The 21,842-nt window shown below is 30.9% G+C and overlaps 1 protein-coding gene across 5 annotated transcripts in view; it reads right to left on the reverse strand.

Moving 5' to 3' along the window:
- The window catches only part of LOC134725546 (transmembrane channel-like protein 7), a 33,650-nt gene that overhangs the window by 4,273 nt on the left and 7,535 nt on the right, over nucleotides 1-21,842 (reverse strand). For 3 of the 5 annotated variants that reach the window (XM_063589458.1, XM_063589455.1, XM_063589459.1), the window contains exons 3-19: nucleotides 17,504-17,607; nucleotides 16,517-16,705; nucleotides 15,547-15,778; nucleotides 15,025-15,124; nucleotides 14,360-14,647; nucleotides 13,700-13,854; nucleotides 13,217-13,367; nucleotides 12,488-12,646; nucleotides 11,532-11,674; nucleotides 10,592-10,667; nucleotides 8,821-8,918; nucleotides 8,193-8,291; nucleotides 7,735-7,810; nucleotides 7,022-7,152; nucleotides 5,990-6,154; nucleotides 3,144-3,222; nucleotides 1,800-1,938 (exon numbers count right to left, since the gene is read on the reverse strand). In XM_063589458.1, the coding sequence (XP_063445528.1) occupies nucleotides 1,800-1,938; nucleotides 3,144-3,222; nucleotides 5,990-6,154; nucleotides 7,022-7,152; nucleotides 7,735-7,810; nucleotides 8,193-8,291; nucleotides 8,821-8,918; nucleotides 10,592-10,667; nucleotides 11,532-11,674; nucleotides 12,488-12,646; nucleotides 13,217-13,367; nucleotides 13,700-13,854; nucleotides 14,360-14,647; nucleotides 15,025-15,124; nucleotides 15,547-15,778; nucleotides 16,517-16,705; nucleotides 17,504-17,570 (2,347 nt within the window). In that variant the 5' untranslated portion in view covers nucleotides 17,571-17,607. Of the gene's footprint in view, nucleotides 1-1,799; nucleotides 1,939-3,143; nucleotides 3,223-5,989; nucleotides 6,155-7,021; nucleotides 7,153-7,734; nucleotides 7,811-8,192; nucleotides 8,292-8,820; nucleotides 8,919-10,591; nucleotides 10,668-11,531; nucleotides 11,675-12,487; nucleotides 12,647-13,216; nucleotides 13,368-13,699; nucleotides 13,855-14,359; nucleotides 14,648-15,024; nucleotides 15,125-15,546; nucleotides 15,779-16,516; nucleotides 16,706-17,503; nucleotides 17,608-21,246; nucleotides 21,352-21,481; nucleotides 21,585-21,842 lie in introns of those variants that run through there. The other 2 variants (XM_063589457.1, XM_063589456.1) reach the window with 2 other exon arrangements.

The following is a 21,842-nucleotide window of genomic DNA, read 5'->3' on the forward strand; positions in this document are numbered from 1 at the left end:
AATTCATTAAAATTATAAACTTTTAACTTGGAAAGCACAATCTTTTGTTACATAAATATGGGCTATTTTTTTTACAAAATAAGGCACATGCATCAGGTACTAGCATCATCAACTCATGCAAAATTACTGAAATCTTCACAATTTTAGCAATCACAGTAAACTACATCCTATATTGATGGCCAATAAATACATCCACGCTTTCCAAAAAGCTTAAAAAATATTTTATAAATTTCATGCAACATGCAACTTATATGTAATTAGTAAATCACAACCTTTTTGGTATTCAGTGATTTATATAATTTCAAATTCTAACTGAAACAAAACCTTAATCTTTCCTTTTATCAAAAGGAAAGAGCTGTGTTTTTGAAATAGTAAAATATGTACCAATACTTTAAATGTAATGCAGCATTGATAATACACATAAAACAATATTCTGGGAAGAAATATCTATAATAAAAAATCATTGTTTTGCTAAAACAAATTTACATAAGATAGACAGGCACTGTAAAACTGTTATTTGAAATCACAACAATCTTTATTACTGTGGATTCATTTATTTTCGTGGGTACCAATTTTCGTGGTTTTGGCAAAGTCTACACTCATTCCTTTAGAAAATTTGTTTTTCGTTGAACAGTTGAATTTGTTGTTCTCCTGTACCAACGAAATTCACGAAAATTGGTATCCAACGAATATTAATGAATCCACAGTATTCAATCCTGGCAATATCAACAGATTAGTTTCTACCTGATAAAAGCAACCACAAACATCCAGCGTCTATCTATAACCTGTCAACCTACTCATAACCACATAATTTAATGTCTTTAAATTAAGTTTATTACTTCAAACTAATACAATTTTTCTTTCCAAGTAGATAATTTATTCAATTTCAGGAGCTATTTGAATAAAGAAGATATCATTGGATTTCAGAAAAATCAGCAAAAAAGATATGTGTAGCGAATTCAGAATTTTTATTTTTTTATAGTTGAAAATTATACTCAAACTGTCGCATAATATGCATCAATAAAACACTCACAATAATATCTGAATTTATAGAATTCTAAATTCAAAATTTGTGTGTGTATTATTGCAAAAACAGTAACAGGATAAGTGTTGCAACCCAACTATCTAATTTTTGCTATATTTATTTGTATGCAGCATTTTCTGAAGTTGTAATATATGATCCCCCATTTTTTTTTAACTTTGTCAAGAAATAGCACCTGGAACAATTTGGGAAATTACAGTTAATCCAATGATATCTTTGTCATTGAAAGCAGCTAGAAACCATTTTTTTCCCCTGGTTAAACATCTATAAAAAGTGGAACATGTGGTGGAAAAGGTTTGACAGGTAGCCTAAGAACATACACATATATACTTTATAAGGTGTGTATACTAACAAATCTGTAATTCTAACTTATTGGAATTTAGACTTGGATAAAACTAGAGAGAAGAAAGGAAAAAAAGGAAAGATTGATATAAAAAAGAAATATATACATATAAAAATAATATAACAGTGTAACTACACATATAAAATATAGTATCAAGTAATGATAATAGAATATTGTAAACGTTAAGGATCCAATATAAAAAATCTAAAATTTCCTGGGTTTTTTATTTACACAAAACAAATATTTTGGGTAATGCATCATCAAACACATTTAGTGATCAAAGTTAGATTAAACAGTATACTGGTACATTGTAATACCAGTATGGAGTTTTTATGCAAAATTATTTTAAAAGATATTCAATATGTACATGTTGTTAAAATCTTGAATTTAATATGGTAGATGTAAAACAAATACCTTGTTCTGGAGGTTCTCTTAGGCCAGTAGTCCCAGAAAGTATGCGACCTGTTCCTTGTCCTATCTGGACTAATTTCTCTTTTTTCTTTGTTCTTACTTTCTGAAGTTTCCTTAGTAAATATGCTTTATCTTTCCCTTCCTAAAATTCAATAACCCTCAAAATAAATAATTGCAATAGTACATTAGTTAAGAAACAACAATAATGTGTCCACAGTTCGCAGATGCCCCACTAGCACTATCATTTTCTTTGTTCAATTTGGCATTAAAATTATAAAGATCTCATCATAGGGAATATGTGTACAAAGTTTCAAGTTGATTAGGCTTCATCTTCATCAAAAACTACCTTGACCAAAAACTGAAACAGGACAGGCAGACAGACCAATGAATGAACAAACCTAAAGACAAAAAAACATAACATCCCTTAGACTTAACTGGAGCATAAAAAGGAGAAAGCTTTACATATAAGTTTCTCAACCATATAAGTATGAACAAACTAGTATACATACATGCATAAAGAACATAATAAAACATTATTCATCTGTCTGAAATGATAACTTTTTCATGATAAATTAAACTTAATGATGCCCCAGCGTGTATATAATGTTATAAATGGGGCATAACTCTCAAACAGTACAAGTGATGAGACCTAAATTAAACTTGATCTCTAAGTTCTGTGGTATTAAGGCATTCTGTATGAGTTTAATCACATTTGGTCGAGGCAAACTAATTTTGGAATGTACAGACACAGGTAACACATAATGCCCCCTCTAATGACAACTGGGAAAAGGGGGGCATTAAAAACCTTATTATCAAACAATCAAAATTGATCATAGTGATAACCTAGAAAGTGATTATACAAAGACCATGCATATGGCTTCCCACACAGATTGGGTATATCAATCATATAGGGGAGGAAACTGACCTCACTTGTCCTTCAGAAAGATATACTTATTGCTGTGCAATATATATAATAAGATCTGTTTTCATATCTGCATTTCCTCACCAAGAGTAATTGCTTATGACATATATCTGATTAGGAAAAGATTAATGTTTCCCCTGTTGAGACTCCATAACTTCAAAGTGTAAAATACCATAGAAATATTCTCAAGCTAAAACAGGTGGTCTTGATGTTAAATGTATCAATGATGTCAGCATTTTTCACCTGATATTATTTACACTCTTGTTTGTATAAACAAAACTTACATTACATAAGTAAAATAATGGAAGATAGCTATTATCGTGCAACTTTGTAACATAGGAACTTCAACATAGCTAAGATATACAATATACCACTGGAATAACATAATTACTGATGTAAAACACACTATTGATCACAGTACTCACCATAGTTAATTGATGTCTAAGTAATGTAACCATTTCTTTATGTCCCACCATAACAATTCTCATGTAGTATGTACCCACACTGAAATACATAAATAGAATACATATTTTTTATCAGGAAAATGTGACTCTACATTATTTCAGCATATTTCATAAAACAAGATATATCTAACATATAAAAGAGAAGATGTGGTATGATTGCCAATGAGATAACTCTCCACAAGAGACAACCAGATGCTCTGCATGGTGCAGCTTTATACGACCGCAGAGGTTGAACCCTGAACGGTTGGGGCAAGTATGGACACAACATTCAAGCTGAATCCAGCTCTAAATTTGGATTGTGATTAAATAGTTGACACAGCATAGGTTTCTGACACAGAATGAATATGTTCTAATGAACTTAAAATTTTTGTTTTCTCTTAGAGCAATTCACTATGCTGTTGAATATTAATCCTCTCAAAAAAGTGTTTGAAGAAATTTTCTTTTTATTTATGAAATTTCAAATGAGAAAAATTGAACCCAATTTTTTTAATCACATCCCCCTTTCCCTTATTCCAAAACTGATCTCAATTAAAATTTCTAATGGAGTTTGCAACAATAACTACTCATTTAAATACATCATAAAATATTAAGATGTAAAAAACTGCTTGTTATCACTGAATGGTAAAGATTGTTTTAATTTTTCAGTTGGTAGTAAAAAGTGAATATACATTGTATAACAAAGATTTAAGTTGATTCTGGACAAAGAAAGATAACTCCAATTAAAAAAATTCTTGCTATTGCACAACATTATGCAATTAGATATTTCTTGTTTACTATTCTGGACAAAGAAAGATAACTCTAATTTTAAAAAAAATGGCTATTTCACAATATTGTGCAATTAGATATTTCTTGCCATTGCACAATACTGTGCAATTGAAAAGACTTGCTATTGCACAATACTTAATATAATAATTTTAGATCCTGATTTGGAACAACTTGAAAACTTGGCCCATAATCAAAAATCTAAGTACATGTTCGGATTCTGATCATTCAGCATATCGAAGAACCCCAAAAATTCAATTTTTGATGAAATCAAACTAAGTCTGATTTTGGACCCTGATTTGGACCAACTTGAAAACTGGGCCAATAATCAAAAATCTAAGTTCATTTATAGATTCAGCATATCAAAGAACCCCAAGAATTCAATTTTGGTCAAAATCAAACTAAATTTAATTTTTTACCCTTTGGACCTTAATGTAGCTCAATTTGAAAACTGGACCAAAAATTAAGAATCTACATACACAGTTGATTCGGCATATCAAAGAACCCCAATTATTCAATTTTTGATGAAATTAAACAAAGTTGAATTTTGGACCCTTTGGGCCCCTTATTCCTAAACTGTTAGGACCAAAACTCCCAAAATCTATACCAACCTTCCTTTTATGGTCATAAACCTTGTGTTTAAATTTCATAGATTTCTATTTACTTATACTATAGTTATGGTGCGAAAACCAAGAAAAATGCTTATTTGGACCCCTTTTTGGCCCCTAATTCCTAAACTGTTAGGACCCAAACTCCCAAAATCAATACCAACCTTCCTTTTCTGGTCATAAACATTGTGTTTAAATTTCATTGATTTCTATTTACTTAAACTAAAGTTATTGTGTGAAAACCAAGAATAATGCTTATTTGGGCCCTTTTTTGGCCCCTAATTCCTAAACTGTTAGAACCAAAACTCCCAAAATCAATCCCAAACTTTCTTTTGTGGTCATAAACCATGTGTCAAAATTTCATAGATTTCTATTAACTTAAACTAAAGTTATAGTGCGAAAACCAAGAAAATGCTTATTTGGGCCCTTTTTGGCCCCTAATACCTAAAATGTTGGGACCAAAACTCCCAAAATCAATCCCAACCTTCCTTTTGTCGTCATAAACCTTGTGTTAAAATTTCATAGATTTCTATTCACTTCTACTAAAGTTAGAGTGCGAAAACTAAAAGTATTCGGACGACGACGACGACGACGCAGACGACAACGCCAACGTGATAGCAATATACGACGAAAATTTTTTCAAATTTTGCGGTCGTATAAGAATGACACAGAAATGAACAACTATAGGTCACCATACTGCCTTCAACAATGATCAAAGCCCATACCCCATAGTCAGCTATAAAAGGCCAAGAAATGAACAGCTCTTTTTTACATCTTAATTAACAATATCTTCTTGAGATATTGTTGTGTACTGTTTATATCTTTATAAAAAAAAATTTGAATTGTTCCTTGATCTGTTTTTTTACTTTTATCTAGATCTATTTTCATGTTTGACAGATTCTTCAGTAAAGTAGTGGCTTCAAACCTCGAACCTAAAATATACAATAAAATTGAGAAAGGAAATGGGGAATGTGTCAAAGTGACAACAATCCAACCATAGAGCAGACAAAAGCAATTGAGGACATGACTAGGATATATACACAGATGTACATACCGTTACAGACAATAACAACACTATAATTGAGAGTGGAAATGGAGTACATGTCAAAGAGACTACAACCAGACCAAAGAACAGACAACAGCCGAAGGCCACCAATGGGTCTTCAATGTAGCAAGAAACTCCTGCACAACACTGATTTAGAACTATTGATCCAACAGTCATGCAGTGGCTGTGTTGAAAACCCATTGGATGCCTTTGGCTGTTATCTGTTCTTTGGTCTGGTTGTAGTCTCTTTGACATGTACTCCATTTCCACTCTCAATTTTAGTGTTGTTATTGTCTGTAACGGTATGTACATCTGTGTATATATCCTAGTCATGTCCTCAATTATGATAAATTCATTTATAATCAAATAAATTTGTAAATAATATATTATACCATAGTATGACTAAAACTCCTGCTATAACTCCAGGTGATGATATAACTTTAACAATCTCATGTAACACTTTATAATCATCCTTCCAACTATTTACCAAGTTTGTTACAACATCATATGCTTTATCCTGCTCTCTGAATGGTCCACAATGGCGACTTGGGGTAATTCTGTAATAAAAGTATATCTTAAAAGTTATCTAATTTACAGGTTTAATGACATATTCAATTGTGGTGATTTGTAAAATAGCATTACTTAAAAATTTATTGGTTCAAGCTGCAAACTGAGATCAAAGAATCTCAGCACAGCCTAATAAGGAGTATCATCTAGTACAAAATTATTTACATTGCCACAATGAAAAGGATATATTGAAAGAAAATATCTAAGTTTCATATGCATAATTGTATACTTATAGATTATGGTTGATGATCTCAAGGAGATTGATATTCTGGCTTGAGCCAGTACGAAGAAAGTGAGAATAGCAAGGGAGTTGAGATGTCCAGTGATAATCTATATCACTATTCTATCTTTGAAGACATTGTTAATTTCATTGACAACAATACATGTTCCCTTAGCTTCTAGCAACAATTCTTTCACTCTAATGTGCTGAGAAAAGAAAGTAAAACTTCTTAAAATAGTGATAATTACAGCTAATTTCCTAATGCATGTAAAGCAATACTTTGGTTAGTTTGCTTGCTTTGTTTGAATATTGTACAATTGTAACTGGGATAATGTCCAATCTAATTTAAGTATGATATATAGGTTTAATTATGTCTTTACATATTGGTTGAAGATGTCAATGCTAATTACAAAGCTTGAATTAATGTTTATACAAACAGAGCAAGCAAAGCCTACCAAAATTTTACTCTACAAGCATTAGGAAATCAGCTGTAAAACTACTCTTAATCAAATATTCTCTGCAGAATCTCTTATTAAACATGAGTATACTAAAACCTGTATTTGTAAATCTGCATATTTGAATGCCTTTTTTAGTTTTGGAGAAGGTATTTATAGAAAACAAATATTTGTATACTCACGTAATTATGCTCACTGCAACAGCAACAGTTGTTAATAAAAAGAAGAAAAACAGAAATCCCAGAAATATAGTATGTGTTCTGGAAGCCCTCCATGCTTTGGAAGATGGTCTACAGTTATGTAGGACACTAACCTAGACAAATAGATAATATATTCATAAGCATCTAAAATGAACAAATTTCTGTTATCAGATCCTGATTAAGAACATCTTTAAATAATTTGTTTTAAATTTTTAATGTGAAAAAAATAATCTGAAAACATTTTTCACACATAAAAGTTGGAAATCCATGGTGAAAAAAACTTGCCATTGGTTGTAAACTTAATGCATTCACAACATGTGGTGGAATTTTTTTAATAATTAAATTCCATGCGGTCTTCAATAGATATAGGAAGATGTGGTGTGAGTGCCAATGAGACAACTCTCCACCCAAATAACAATTTAAAAAGTAAACCATTATACTATATAAAGTACGGCCTTCAACACGGAGCCTTGGCTCACACTGAACAACAAGCTATAAAGGGCCACAAAATTACTAGTGTAAAACCATTCAAACGGGAAAACCAACGGTCTAATCTATAGAAACAAAACGAGAAACGAGAAACACGTATATATTACATAAACAAACGACAACTACTGTACATCAGATTGGAATGGTTGATCTAAGAATTTTCAATTCATCACACAGTTTTCTAAAAGTGTTTTAAAAGTACTTACAACTTTGACATAAAACAAAATGAACAATTTGACAATCATCATAACAGACAACAACGGTGAATAAAATGTACCAAACCTGAAAAAAAAAAAAAAAAACAATAGATCAAAAACAAGAAATTATGCATTTTTATTTTTTTTAGATATGGAGATTTTAAATAGATTTCATGCTTCAGCAACAGCAAAGCTCATCAATTAAATTTGAAACAGCATTAAATATTTAACTACCTTCACATATAAGTCAACACTTATTAAGGATTTTATGCTAAACTTGTTTTGATGAGAAATAAAAACAGTATATTGATAATATGATAGGCATTACAAATCACTGACTGACTGACATTTTATAAACTTGATTTGATATTTTATAACAAGTATTTCTTTCAAAAACATCTTATTTTTCTGCTTAAAATGTGTGGTTTTTAAAAAGCAAAAAATTTAATACTTTTTATAAGACTTACCAACATAATGCTTGTGAATATATCAGATCTAGTGTATTCCTACCAATATCAAACTCAGGTTCTTTTAATTTCTCTGTACAACAATAGTTTGCCATAATTCTGAAATATAAATAAAGTCAGTTTAGTACACGAATACTGGTCAAATCATATTCCTATATATAGGCATAAATTTTGTGTCAATATCAAGCAGTGTGATTTCACTAGTAACATTCAGGAACACAGTTAAAGCATCATTTTTTTTATTTATATTTTACACAGTTCACACCTTTAAGTATTCAAGATATATGATGTTGTTTGTTGTTCTAAAAGTCTAAATACATATACAATATCATCAAATAAAGTCTATTTTTCCAACACTAACATATCCTTTTCTTCCAAATCTTTGGTTTCCTTTTTTCATCTTTCAGGATTTCCTTATTGTGAATGCCCCTTGTACCCATCTTCCTATATCCTTCTCCTTTCTAAAGATCCTTTCTCCTTATTTTCTCTTCTTTTTTTCTTCAACTTATCTGTACCCCCCCCCCCCCCCCCCCCCCTTCTTGAATACTTCCAATGATTTTATCATATTTATTTATATCTCTGAATACTCAGCATCAAAAGTCTATCTTTAATTAGTTTACTAACTTACTTATGGATAAACTCCAGGAAGAAGGTAGCACCAAGTATAAATATAAAATCTACCAATACAAGTCTATACAATTCATTGCCAACTTTAGTTTCCCAGCACTGAAAATAAAAATTGTAAAATTATAGTTTTAATTCTTTATACATTGTCTTAATATTAGGATCCTTTATGTTGCATACACAGATTCAACTGCAACTGGATTTCAGTTATGTTATTGCGAATCCTATCATAGTTTTCAACAGATTCACCTGCAAGTTACCTGTCGATTTGAACTTTTGTAAGTTCTATTGTCCCATCTAACAAATACAACAGGTATTGTTCTCTGTTTAGTTTATTCAATGGGACCTTTAAATTTCTTGCAAGAGAAATCTATCAGTCACTGATTAATTTACCTGAACAAAAAATTGAACTGTCAATGATGGAAATACATGTACAAATAAGTAATTATAAAACTGCATGTGATGTTGTATTTATTCAATCAATAACACATTTTCAAATTGTTTGATAAAAACACTGATTTAAAAATTAAAAGTTGATTTCTGATCAAATTTCAACATTTTACCTATTAAAATTTGCTAATTTTTAGTCTGTTCACAAATAAAAACTTAAAATGATTATGTTTAAATAAAGGTTTTCATAAATGTATTCTTTATAACTGAAAACATGAAAAACATGCAGATTCTTTGAAACATAAATGCATGCAGTATTTAAAAAAAATTCAGACATAAACTTTTCATAACTAAATCAGTGCTTATATTGAACAGATTGAACATATATCATTGATATTGAATAAATACTATATCACATGCAGTTTATGTGAGTTTAAACATGTATATTTTTTTTTTGGTCAGGCAAATTAAGCAATGGGTGATAGATTTCTCCTAGAAGAAATTTAAATGTCCAAGTGAATAAACTACACAGAGACCAATAGCTATTGTATTGATTCAATGGGACAGGTAAACTTGCAAAAGTTTAAATACCTTGGTAAAGAGCAGACGCCTCTGTGGAAAACTTTCATTTGGTTTGCTATAAACTACCGTATAGTCTAGATATCATTGATTGTTTGACTTTTCAGGGAGGAGGGAGGGTAGGAGGGGTCCTGATCCCAAATTCCCGAGCTTAAAAACATGAAATCCCGAAATCCCGGCCTTAAAAACACGAAATCCTGAGGTCGGGAAATTAAAAAAAAGACTTCCCAGATCCCGAGAGGGTCAATCCCAAAAATCCCGAGCTTAAAAACACCACATCCCAGAGTCCCGATAAAGGACCTATCCTCCCTCAGGGAGCCATCTTGTCAACATGTACTCAAAATTTACTTTTACATATTCCATGTTGTCATATGTTCCTAAAGTATTTTTGAATTGATTGTTTATATTGATATATTTATATTAATTGTGGAAAATTTATTGATTGTAATATATAAAATAGGTATTCTTAATGCCATTTTTTACTGCTCTGATTCTCAAGTTTGCTGTACTTATGTTTGTCATGTTTTAGCCTTTATTTCATTGGTCATAATGGTCTTGTACATGCATAAAATATTTTTCACTGAATGTTTTTAAATAAATCAGTAATCAATTATTGATCGTAAAAAGGCAAAATTTGGAAATAAATAGACTAATGATTTGTTGCAAATTCAACAAAAGATGAAAAATTCAGATTTTTTTTCATAATATTCATTGCCATATAAACATGTGTACTTAAATGATGGAAATCATTACACTACAAATAAATTCAAGCTGCCTTGAATGAAAACATAAAGCAGTGTACTCACATAAACTGATCCTGGAAGCACTCTGAACCAGTATGAAACCAATATACCAAGTAATGCCCCTTTCAACAACATGGTTCTGAAAATACAAACATCTCTTTTATAGCAGTTTTTTTTTGTATCTGAATTGTAAATGAATTTAAAGCTCTGTACTAAAATTTTAAAAGGTGCATTAAATAAAGGTTTACTGGATTTATAAATCTTTACACACACAATAAACAGACATCCGTTCAATTCTCTTTATTCATGTAAGAAAAGATTAACTACAAAATAAAAGATAAAAACACTCTAAATTCTACTATCAAAACTAACATTTTGTGAACTATACTACAATACAAAAGTGCATCTATCATAACATTTATGGTAGTAACATACACTTGTTCTCTTACAAAAAAGTAATATTATAAACATTTATGGTAAATAATTGCCAAATTTTCATAATCAAGTTTTATCAGTTTTACATCAATTAAACTCAAAATTTCTAACTTTAAACATGAAAGAAAAATTTATCTGTAATAAATAAAAGAAACATACCATATTGGTTGACTCTGGTATTCCTTATTTTCATCATAATCAAAGATTTTCACCAAGCACGTTTGGTGCAAATTCCCTGAAGGGGTTCATTAAACATTGGCGGATCCAGGAGGGGGGTTCTGGGGGTTGGAACCCCCCCCTTTTTAAAATGGCTGGATCTGCCACTGTTAAAGTAAAGGGAAAGTAACTTATCTCAAAATAGAATATCACTAATTGCCAAAAAATACAACAATAGGCAACAATGGTTTTTTTTCTTTCTCAAATTTGGCCGCTACATCAATAAACAGCCATCAAACAATCTATGAAGAAATTTTTATGATATGAAACTATTCTCATAATATCTGTCTGAGATACTTATGTGACAACTTTAGCTATGAATTCTCAATGTTCATTAAATTGTTATATTTACCTGAACATTCCTACATATAATTCATGCTTAGGCTTTTCATAACTCTCCAGAGAACCAATTCTGGCAAATATAAATGGGAAGACCAAATGTATGGAGGAAATCACCAATGGCATGGTCAGTTCACCAATAATATGCACATCACTCTAGAAAGATAAAAGCACAAAAAATGATGATCATTTGATATTAGATAAATCAATGTAACAAACAATGCAAGAAAAATGCAGAAACTAGTCTTGTCACAATCTTCATGATAAATTCAATTCCACAAAACATTCTAAATTAAGATTAAGATAATATGTTTTTCAATAACATAATTTCTTTTAAAAATTTATTTAATCTAAAGAAAAATACAAGCTTTACACCTTATTATTACTTTCATACATAAGAAATACTCTTGTAAAAATTATACAAGTGAAGTAACTTAGAATAGAATACAAAAACATGGAAACAAGAATGTGTCCATAGTACATGGATGCCCCACTCGCACTGTCATTTTCCATGTTCAGTGGACCCTGAAATTGGGGTAAAAACTTTAATTTGGCATTAACATTAGACAGATTATATCATGGGGTACATGTGTACTAAGTTTCAAGTTGATTGGACTTTAACTTCATCAAAAACTACCTTGATCAAAAACTTTAACCTGAATTTTGCACAATCCTTTTCTATATTCAGTGGACCGTGAAATTGGGGTCAAAACTTTAATTTGGCATTATAATTAAAAATAAAATATCATTGGTTTAAAGTTGATTGGACTTCAACTTCATAAAAAACTGCCTTGACCAAAAACTTTTACCTGAAGCAGAACGGACGAACGTACGCTACGACAGACAGATGGATGGACAGATGAACAGACGTACAGACCAGAAAACATAATGCCCCTTTACTATCTAAGGTGGGCATAAAAAGTTTTTGGAATACCTTTGTTACTTTTATAAGCACCAAGGAATACCTACCTCTGCTAACTTTTTGTCCAGGATATAATATATAAGATATCCAGCACCACCTATCATACCAAGCACTATTAAATTGGTCAAAACACGAATAAAGAACCATTTACAACTGTCTGATAGTTCTTTTTCCTTTGTCTTCTTCCCTTTACCAGCTAAATATTCCTAAAAAGATATTTAGATAACCAATTCATTAAAATATTAATTAGTGATAAATAAAAGGTAAAACCTTGAACCCCAATAAGTTGTAACACATGCAAGAATTAAATTGCTATCTTTTAATTGATTCATTCAAGATGATGCATAAACATGCATATATGTGTCACACACACGCTTCCAAAAAGTGAAACCAAACAAAAAGGTATACAAATGTATTTCAGCATTTTCACAAATGTAAACCTATACATGTACAACTAATATAAGATGATGTAAAACAAATAAAATGTTTTTATTTACTTGTGCTTTGAGTTTGACTTTTAGGTTTTTACATAGAGAAACCTCACCTTTATTCATTTAGAATGTTCTGTTTCTCCTTGGAAGAATAGGTGTATATCAAGTTTAATTCTATTATTGAAAAATATCAATTATGTTGATTAAAGAAACACTTTTTTTTATTATTATATGTTTAAAGATGATTTGTCTGTAGTTTTGTAAATGGCAGTCCACCACAACTGGTTTATTATACTTATTATTTAATAAAGCTTTTACTTTGTGACAGATTCCATAAAAGCCTACCTTCATTTCATTATAAAAACTTTTATGTTTAAGATCACTGGCTTGTTTTGAAGTGATGTTGTAATCCCAGCCACAGAGTACACGAGTGACATTATAAAAGCTTGTTGTACTGCTGCCTTCTACATAATTCTTTTTGTAGGATTTAGATATGCTATAAAAAGAAAAGTCAGATCAAAATAATACAACATGGTATAGTAATACAGAAATTATGGAATTAACACTGCAATTTAAATGTAATGATAGAATGATCCTTTACCTAAAAAGATGTTTTTTTCTGCTTAAAGTTGGGTTGTTGTTTCTTTCACACGTTCATCATTTCCATTAACTATGTTAATGTTTTAACTGTTAGAAGCTTGACCAATATCTTTTATTTACCTCTACTTAAAGTTACAAATATCGATTTTAGTTAATAGTAACTTCAGATAAAATTTGGGCAATCAAAGATGTAAGACTAAGCAAGATAAAAAAATAAGTTACACTTACCTAAAAGCTAATATAAATAGACATAGTATATAATAGCCTCCACATGTAAATAAGTAAGCATACTTCATGTCATATTTGATACTGTTACTTAAAGGCACTGCAACTTGTTCATTGGTGTAGTATCCATAGTATAATTCTGTGTCATTAAACCAACCCTGAAATAAAATAAACCTTATTGGTAACTTATAAGAATACAAAATTCTCTTTTCATAATGGTTAATCACTGACTTTTTTAACCTTAGACCTGCGCCTAGATCAAGAACCTTGCATGTGTATTCAATGAATTAGATTTATACAAAAAACTGGAGCAATCCATTAATATAATTCTGAAATATTGTAAATTTATCATTCTTGAGTATCAACATGCTGTCTGTCCTTGTAAGAGGGTTGATATCAATTAAAATATACTTTTTCAACTTGTCTCATTATAAAATGTTTAATACAAATTATTGCTTCTTTAACTCTGAGAATAATGACAGTTGGGGTTTGTGATCTGTTTGATCAGCCCTTATACAACAGTATGATAATCTTAGTTTACATTACAATTTATTTTCCACTAAATCAGGCAGCTCATTCCATTCCATCAATCCTCAATTACTATAAAACTCTTTCAGTGAATTAAATACAGGTAGTACAGCATATTTTATATCTTCTACTTACACCTCCTGTTAGAAGTTCTTCCCCTGAGAATGGCACAGGATATGATGTGACATTGGTATTAGTACTATTAGTTACTGTTGGGTTGTAGCGGAATAATATTTGTGGTAACACTACAAATCCAAACGTCAATATGAACACAGGTATATTCAGCAGAAAAATCCATTTTAGAAACAGGAAGTAAGATGTCACACCTGTGCCGAAATGTCCTTCTACCTTCTTCATTAAACTTTTCCATAACTCTAATGAATATCCAAATTCTTTTAGGTTGTTTTTGAAATGTATCCATGTCTACAAAAAATTAAAAAGTAAACTTTGACATAGAATACATTTCCAACATAGAGCACATGATCTGATAGGACATCCAACAGAATATTTTCATGACTGAAGGCCTCATAAGTAAGAACTTCCTTTAAAAGGGGTTAGATATAATCATCATAAAAACATTTTTGGCAATCTAGATTTTATTTTTTTCTTAATTTGTAGTAGTAGATGAAACCTAGATAATAATAAAAAGCTGATTAAATGGTTGATAGTACTTTTCAAATCAAAGATAAGGTCAAAATGGTAAAAGGGCACCTTGTTAACAGACATCTACAATTACTATTAATTGCATACTTCTTTTAGGGCATACACATTAAAGTATACACTAACTAGTAATAACCTACCATGCCAACTCTGTATTTCATATGTTTCCAAGTTCCTAATTTTTCTTGGTGTTTTTTCCTGCTTAAGGTTCGTTCTTTTCTTTTTTCTGATACATCATGTCTAGAGAAGTAAATAAAAGAAACACAGCTTTTTACAAAATCATAATCAAGTAAAAGCAACAACAAAATTTTAAATACATTTTGTACTCCGCATTCATTTTTTTATGCTTCCCATATAATGTGCTATTTTATTTCTTTGTTCAAGTTAGTCCAGGTATTTTTTGTTAGTTGTGCTTTTTTACTTTTATGACATACATTCTAGACAGTCAAAGGATTGCAGTTCTGTACACACAAAAACAAGTTTAACCATACAAGTGTTAGGTGGTTAGAGTGGTTTGTTTGACTTTATTTTTGGTAAATTCTGTTGTTCTTATTATGTATCATTAATTGTGAAACTTCTCAAAATCAGTCGCCCGTCAGACAGAATACAGCTGGTTTTAGGGGAGGCAGGTTTGTACTCCTAATACAGAAATGTTGAATTACTTTATCTGTCTTTTGTCTGTGAGATGGTGTGATGACATTCCCCTGAGGACCTCATTTGTTCTGATATCTCCATCCAATTCATCCATCAGTTCTTCATTCCTTGCCATAGAATTAGTCAGATCATTTGTTGGTCTATGGGTATGGGGGAATCCACGTAGAGATCCATGTAATGGTGTCTTTTGGCTCTTCCTCCTTGCCCTGATAGATTTACCTGTGTCACTTACCAGTCGATCTGTAAAAAGAACAATAATCAAATTAAATGCTACTTTTATATGTATTGCAGCAATTCAGTGGGTCCATTACATACATAGTTTGGTCTGGTAATGTGGTCACCTTTAATCAGCCTCAAAAAGAGTTGTCTCAATGGCCAATCATACCACATCTTTTAATTTCTATAATAAACAAAAACCTTAGGCATGTAAAAGAAAGTATAAATAAAACAATATGTTGTTCTAATGAACCAAATAGTTAAAGTAAAAGAACTTAAAAGAACAACTGCAATATTGGTTTTTTTTTTGTTACATGTAACAACACCTTCATATCTTCCCCCTTCTCAAAGAATGATTCACATCACACAACTAAAATGTCTTAAAATATATTATGACTTAGAGCCTGATAACTTAAAAATATAAAGATTCAAATAATGTAAAAGATGTTTTCCTCTAACTAGCTTTTCCTGAAAATAAATTAAAAAAAAATAAAATATGAGAATGGTAAATACTGAAATGTATGATTTAAAGTAGGAAAAAAAAATCATTTAACTATTCCTTAAAAGAATATAAGTATTATTACATGTATTCTATTTTTTTCTGATAATACAATGCACTTTTTCAGCCTCCTGCTTCCCAGACAGTTGGTTTAAATGTAAACGGGAATCCACAGTATACATCCTGGGCAACTGAGGAAATTGTAAACAGGAAATATTTGGAATAAACAAGTATCAATTTAAAAAAATAAAATTATTCCTTACCAAGTTGCCTGCTAGGTAATTCACTAATGAGCTCGGCAGCATCTCTTGCTGATCCATATCTTGCCCAGCTATGCCCACTCCCAGCACCCTCATCAGAGTGTCGCCTATCTAAAGGAATTCTCCCATCCATATTTATTACTTGATGATTTGGATCTCTTCCTATGCTGTCATCTAAATATCCTGGATTAACTGAGAAAGACATAATATTCATTGTATTAAGTTAAAATGTTTCTCATCAGTATACCATTATTCACAATATATATTCTTAACATTATGTCTGAGTGTTTATATTAAATGTTGAAACCTAACAACCTGTTGAACAAGTTTCTATTATCTAAATTAAAATTAAAAATAAATAAAGTTACCAAGGAAAAACTACTAAATATATATTAGCTTTCTAATAACATCTTTCTGGAGCTCTATATATATTTTGATTGACACTTTCAAAATGAATAAAAGATTATATTAGATATTTTCACCTAACACTAAATAAGGACCCTATTTCATTATCTATACAACTTTGTTTTTTTTTTCAAGTTATTATAATATTATTGAAGTAAATCTGCTTATTCTGCTATTATAGGAAATATATTTTTTTCTTTGTTTGACTGGTGGTATCAACAGCACACATGCAGTAACCATAAGTCATCATTTTAATATTATTCAAGACAAAAGCAAGCTATAATTCTTTAGGATTAGGGTGACATCCTACCATCCAACTATTGAATGGGAAATAAACAGGTCAGGAATTGGTCTGGTACATGTCTCTAGATTTAAAAAGATAATGTTTCGACATAAGTGATCAAATTCAATATTGTGTCTAGATAAGTGTTACAATGTGTTGTAGTGGTAACATGACCATTTCATTTAAATGTTAATTGTAACTATATATACCAAGTGGTACCAACAATGCAACAACTTCATATGTTGTAACATGGGATTCATAATGAAATATCAAGATCAGGTCAATAAAAATATTTGACTTACTTTGAGACATTTCCACGGCTTCATCCCGCCTCCTCCAGGATGGATCACCACGAGGGTCTCGTGACATTTTGTCTTTTCCTCAAAACTTAATCACATGGCCTTATCTGTGAAAGAATATGCTGTATTATTTACACATTATACATTTTGTAGAGGGTTATATTTTCAAGCAAAGTGTCTCCAAGACAGGTGAAGATTTACATACCTTTATACATGTTATATTGCCCTTTAAATATTTGAACGGAATCATATATCATCTTGATACCACACTGTTTATCAATACATATATCAATTACATTGCACTAAGAAAAAAAACAGAGGAGATCAAAATCTCAAACCATTTACAATACAATTTATTGGATAATTTAATTTGAGGCTTTAAACTAATGTTATAAAATTAAGAACATTGAAGACATGTGTACCTAAACTAAGCTCTAGAAACATATATATGAAAATGATAAATTTAGTCTGCAAAAATGTTATCCATGTATTTAGGTACATGTAGGAGAGGGTTTATTCTAGGTAAAACTTACATGTACATGTACATGGACAAAAACATTTTGTATCATAAAGTAGGGTCAACAAATATGTTTCAAAAGTTTAACATGAATCATATAAATAAACCATACAAAAATATCCTTAAAATTGTTACTTACTTTATATTTAAATATTATTTGGATTTTTGAGATCTGAATATCATTGTCTTACCCGCTTCAGTAAAGTATGATCTATCCACATTCATTTAATACTGTCTTACCCGCTTCAGTAAAGTATGATCTATCCACATTCATTTAATACTGTCTTACCCGCTTCAGTAAAGTATGATCTATCCACATTCATTTAATACTGTCTTACCCGCTTCAGTAAAGTATGATCTATCCACATTCATTTAATACTGTCTTACCCGCTTCAGTAAAGTATGATCTATCCACATTCATTTAATACTGTCTTACCCGCTTCAGTAAAGTATGATCTATCCACATTCATTTAATACTGTCTTACCCGCTTCAGTAAAGTATGATCTATCCACATTCATTTAATACTGTCTTACCCGCTTCAGTAAAGTATGATCTATCCACATTCATTTAATACTGTCTTACCCGCTTCAGTAAAGTATGATCTATCCACATTCATTTAATACTGTCTTACCCGCTTCAGTAAAGTATGATCTATCCACATTCATTTAATACTGTCTTACCCGCTTCAGTAAAGTATGATCTATCCACATTCATTTAATACTGTCTTACCCGCTTCAGTAAAGTATGATCTATCCACATTCATTTAATACTGTCTTACCCGCTTCAGTAAAGTATGATCTATCCACATTCATTTAATACTGTCTTACCCGCTTCAGTAAAGTATGATCTATCCACATTCATTTAATACTGTCTTACCCGCTTCAGTAAAGTATGATCTATCCACATTCATTTAATACTGTCTTACCCGCTTCAGTAAAGTATGATCTATCCACATTCATTTAATACTGTCTTACCCGCTTCAGTAAAGTATGATCTATCCACATTCATTTAATACTGTCTTACCCGCTTCAGTAAAGTATGATCTATCCACATTCATTTAATACTGTCTTACCCGCTTCAGTAAAGTATAATCTATCCACATTCATTTAATACTGTCTTACCCGCTTCAGTAAAGTATAATCTATCCACATTCATTTAATACTGTCTTACCCGCTTCAGTAAAGTATAACCTATCCACATTCATTTAATACTGTCTTACCCGCTTCAGTAAAGTATAATCTATCCACATTCATTTAATACTGTCTTACCCGCTTCAGTAAAGTATAAACTATCCACATTCATTTAATACTGTCTTACCCGCTTCAGTAAAGTATAAACTATCCACATTCATTTAATACTGTCTTACCCGCTTCAGTAAAGTATAATCTATCCACATTCATTTAATACTGTCTTACCCGCTTCAGTAAAGTATAAACTATCCACATTCATTTAATACTGTCTTACCCGCTTCAGTAAAGTATGATCTATCCACATTCATTTAATACTGTCTTACCCGCTTCAGTAAAGTATAATCTATCCACATTCATTTAATACTGTCTTACCCGCTTCAGTAAAGTATAATCTATCCACATTCATTTAATACTGTCTTACCCGCTTCAGTAAAGTATGATCTATCCACATTCATTTAATACTGTCTTACCCGCTTCAGTAAAGTATGATCTATCCACATTCATTTAATACTGTCTTACCCGCTTCAGTAAAGTATGATCTATCCACATTCATTTAATACTGTCTTACCCGCTTCAGTAAAGTATGATCTATCCACATTCATTTAATACTGTCTTACCCGCTTCAGTAAAGTATGATCTATCCACATTCATTTAATACTGTCTTACCCGCTTCAGTAAAGTATGATCTATCCACATTCATTTAATACTGTCTTACCCGCTTCAGTAAAGTATGATCTATCCACATTCATTTAATACTGTCTTACCCGCTTCAGTAAAGTATGATCTATCCACATTCATTTAATACTGTCTTACCCGCTTCAGTAAAGTATGATCTATCCACATTCATTTAATACTGTCTTACCCGCTTCAGTAAAGTATGATCTATCCACATTCATTTAATACTGTCTTACCCGCTTCAGTAAAGTATGATCTATCCACATTCATTTAATACTGTCTTACCCGCTTCAGTAAAGTATGATCTATCCACATTCATTTAATACTGTCTTACCCGCTTCAGTAAAGTATGATCTATCCACATTCATTTAATACTGTCTTACCCGCTTCAGTAAAGTATGATCTATCCACATTCATTTAATACTGTCTTACCCGCTTCAGTAAAGTATGATCTATCCACATTCATTTAATACTGTCTTACCCGCTTCAGTAAAGTATGATCTATCCACATTCATTTAATACTGTCTTACCCGCTTCAGTAAAGTATGATCTATCCACATTCATTTAATACTGTCTTACCCGCTTCAGTAAAGTATGATCTATCCACATTCATTTAATACTGTCTTACCCGCTTCAGTAAAGTATGATCTATCCACATTCATTTAATACTGTCTTACCCGCTTCAGTAAAGTATGATCTATCCACATTCATTTAATACTGTCTTACCCGCTTCAGTAAAGTATGATCTATCCACATTCATTTAATACTGTCTTACCCGCTTCAGTAAAGTATGATCTATCCACATTCATTTAATACTGTCTTACCCGCTTCAGTAAAGTATGATCTATCCACATTCATTTAATACTGTCTTACCCGCTTCAGTAAAGTATGATCTATCCACATTCATTTAATACTGTCTTACCCGCTTCAGTAAAGTATGATCTATCCACATTCATTTAATACTGTCTTACCCGCTTCAGTAAAGTATGATCTATCCACATTCATTTAATACTGTCTTACCCGCTTCAGTAAAGTATGATCTATCCACATTCATTTAATACTGTCTTACCCGCTTCAGTAAAGTATGATCTATCCACATTCATTTAATACTGTCTTACCCGCTTCAGTAAAGTATGATCTATCCACATTCATTTAATACTGTCTTACCCGCTTCAGTAAAGTATGATCTATCCACATTCATTTAATACTGTCTTACCCGCTTCAGTAAAGTATGATCTATCCACATTCATTTAATACTGTCTTACCCGCTTCAGTAAAGTATGATCTATCCACATTCATTTAATACTGTCTTACCCGCTTCAGTAAAGTATGATCTATCCACATTCATTTAATACTGTCTTACCCGCTTCAGTAAAGTATGATCTATCCACATTCATTTAATACTAAGGATATATTCCATAAATTCTCAAAATAGTCAATTTTGTAAACACTCCATAAAAATAATAACAATGGACACCATAACAATCTATTATGCCTGCAGGTCAGGTGTTATAAATTTTTAAATCTAAAAGTAACACAATACATTTGTACCCATATACTGAACCTGTGACATTTTTTACAATACATCATCAACTTACATGAGGACATTACGTTAAATTGTGTCCAGTCACTTTTAATAATCGGTAGTTTATTAAATTGTCACGATTTAACTCCACATTTAAACCTGGGTTGTGTCATTAGACTCAATACACAAATCACTTCCTTATATGTTTTTTAAATACCTGTGACTACTTTCAAATCTTAAAAGATAGCACGATTTTTATTTAGATACACATTGTCAATCATAAATTGTATCAAGGAGTTATAAATATTTATTTTTAATACAATAGTCTAAATGATAGAATTGTCTTTGTTTTTTTTTATTTATTGTTTGTTTGATTATACATAATACTTGTATGCATGGTTTAAACTTAAAATGTGAAGAAAAAAATAACCACA

The sequence above is a fragment of the Mytilus trossulus genome, chromosome 7 (assembly GCF_036588685.1).
Source record: "Mytilus trossulus isolate FHL-02 chromosome 7, PNRI_Mtr1.1.1.hap1, whole genome shotgun sequence".
NCBI classification, from domain to species: domain Eukaryota; kingdom Metazoa; phylum Mollusca; class Bivalvia; order Mytilida; family Mytilidae; genus Mytilus; species Mytilus trossulus.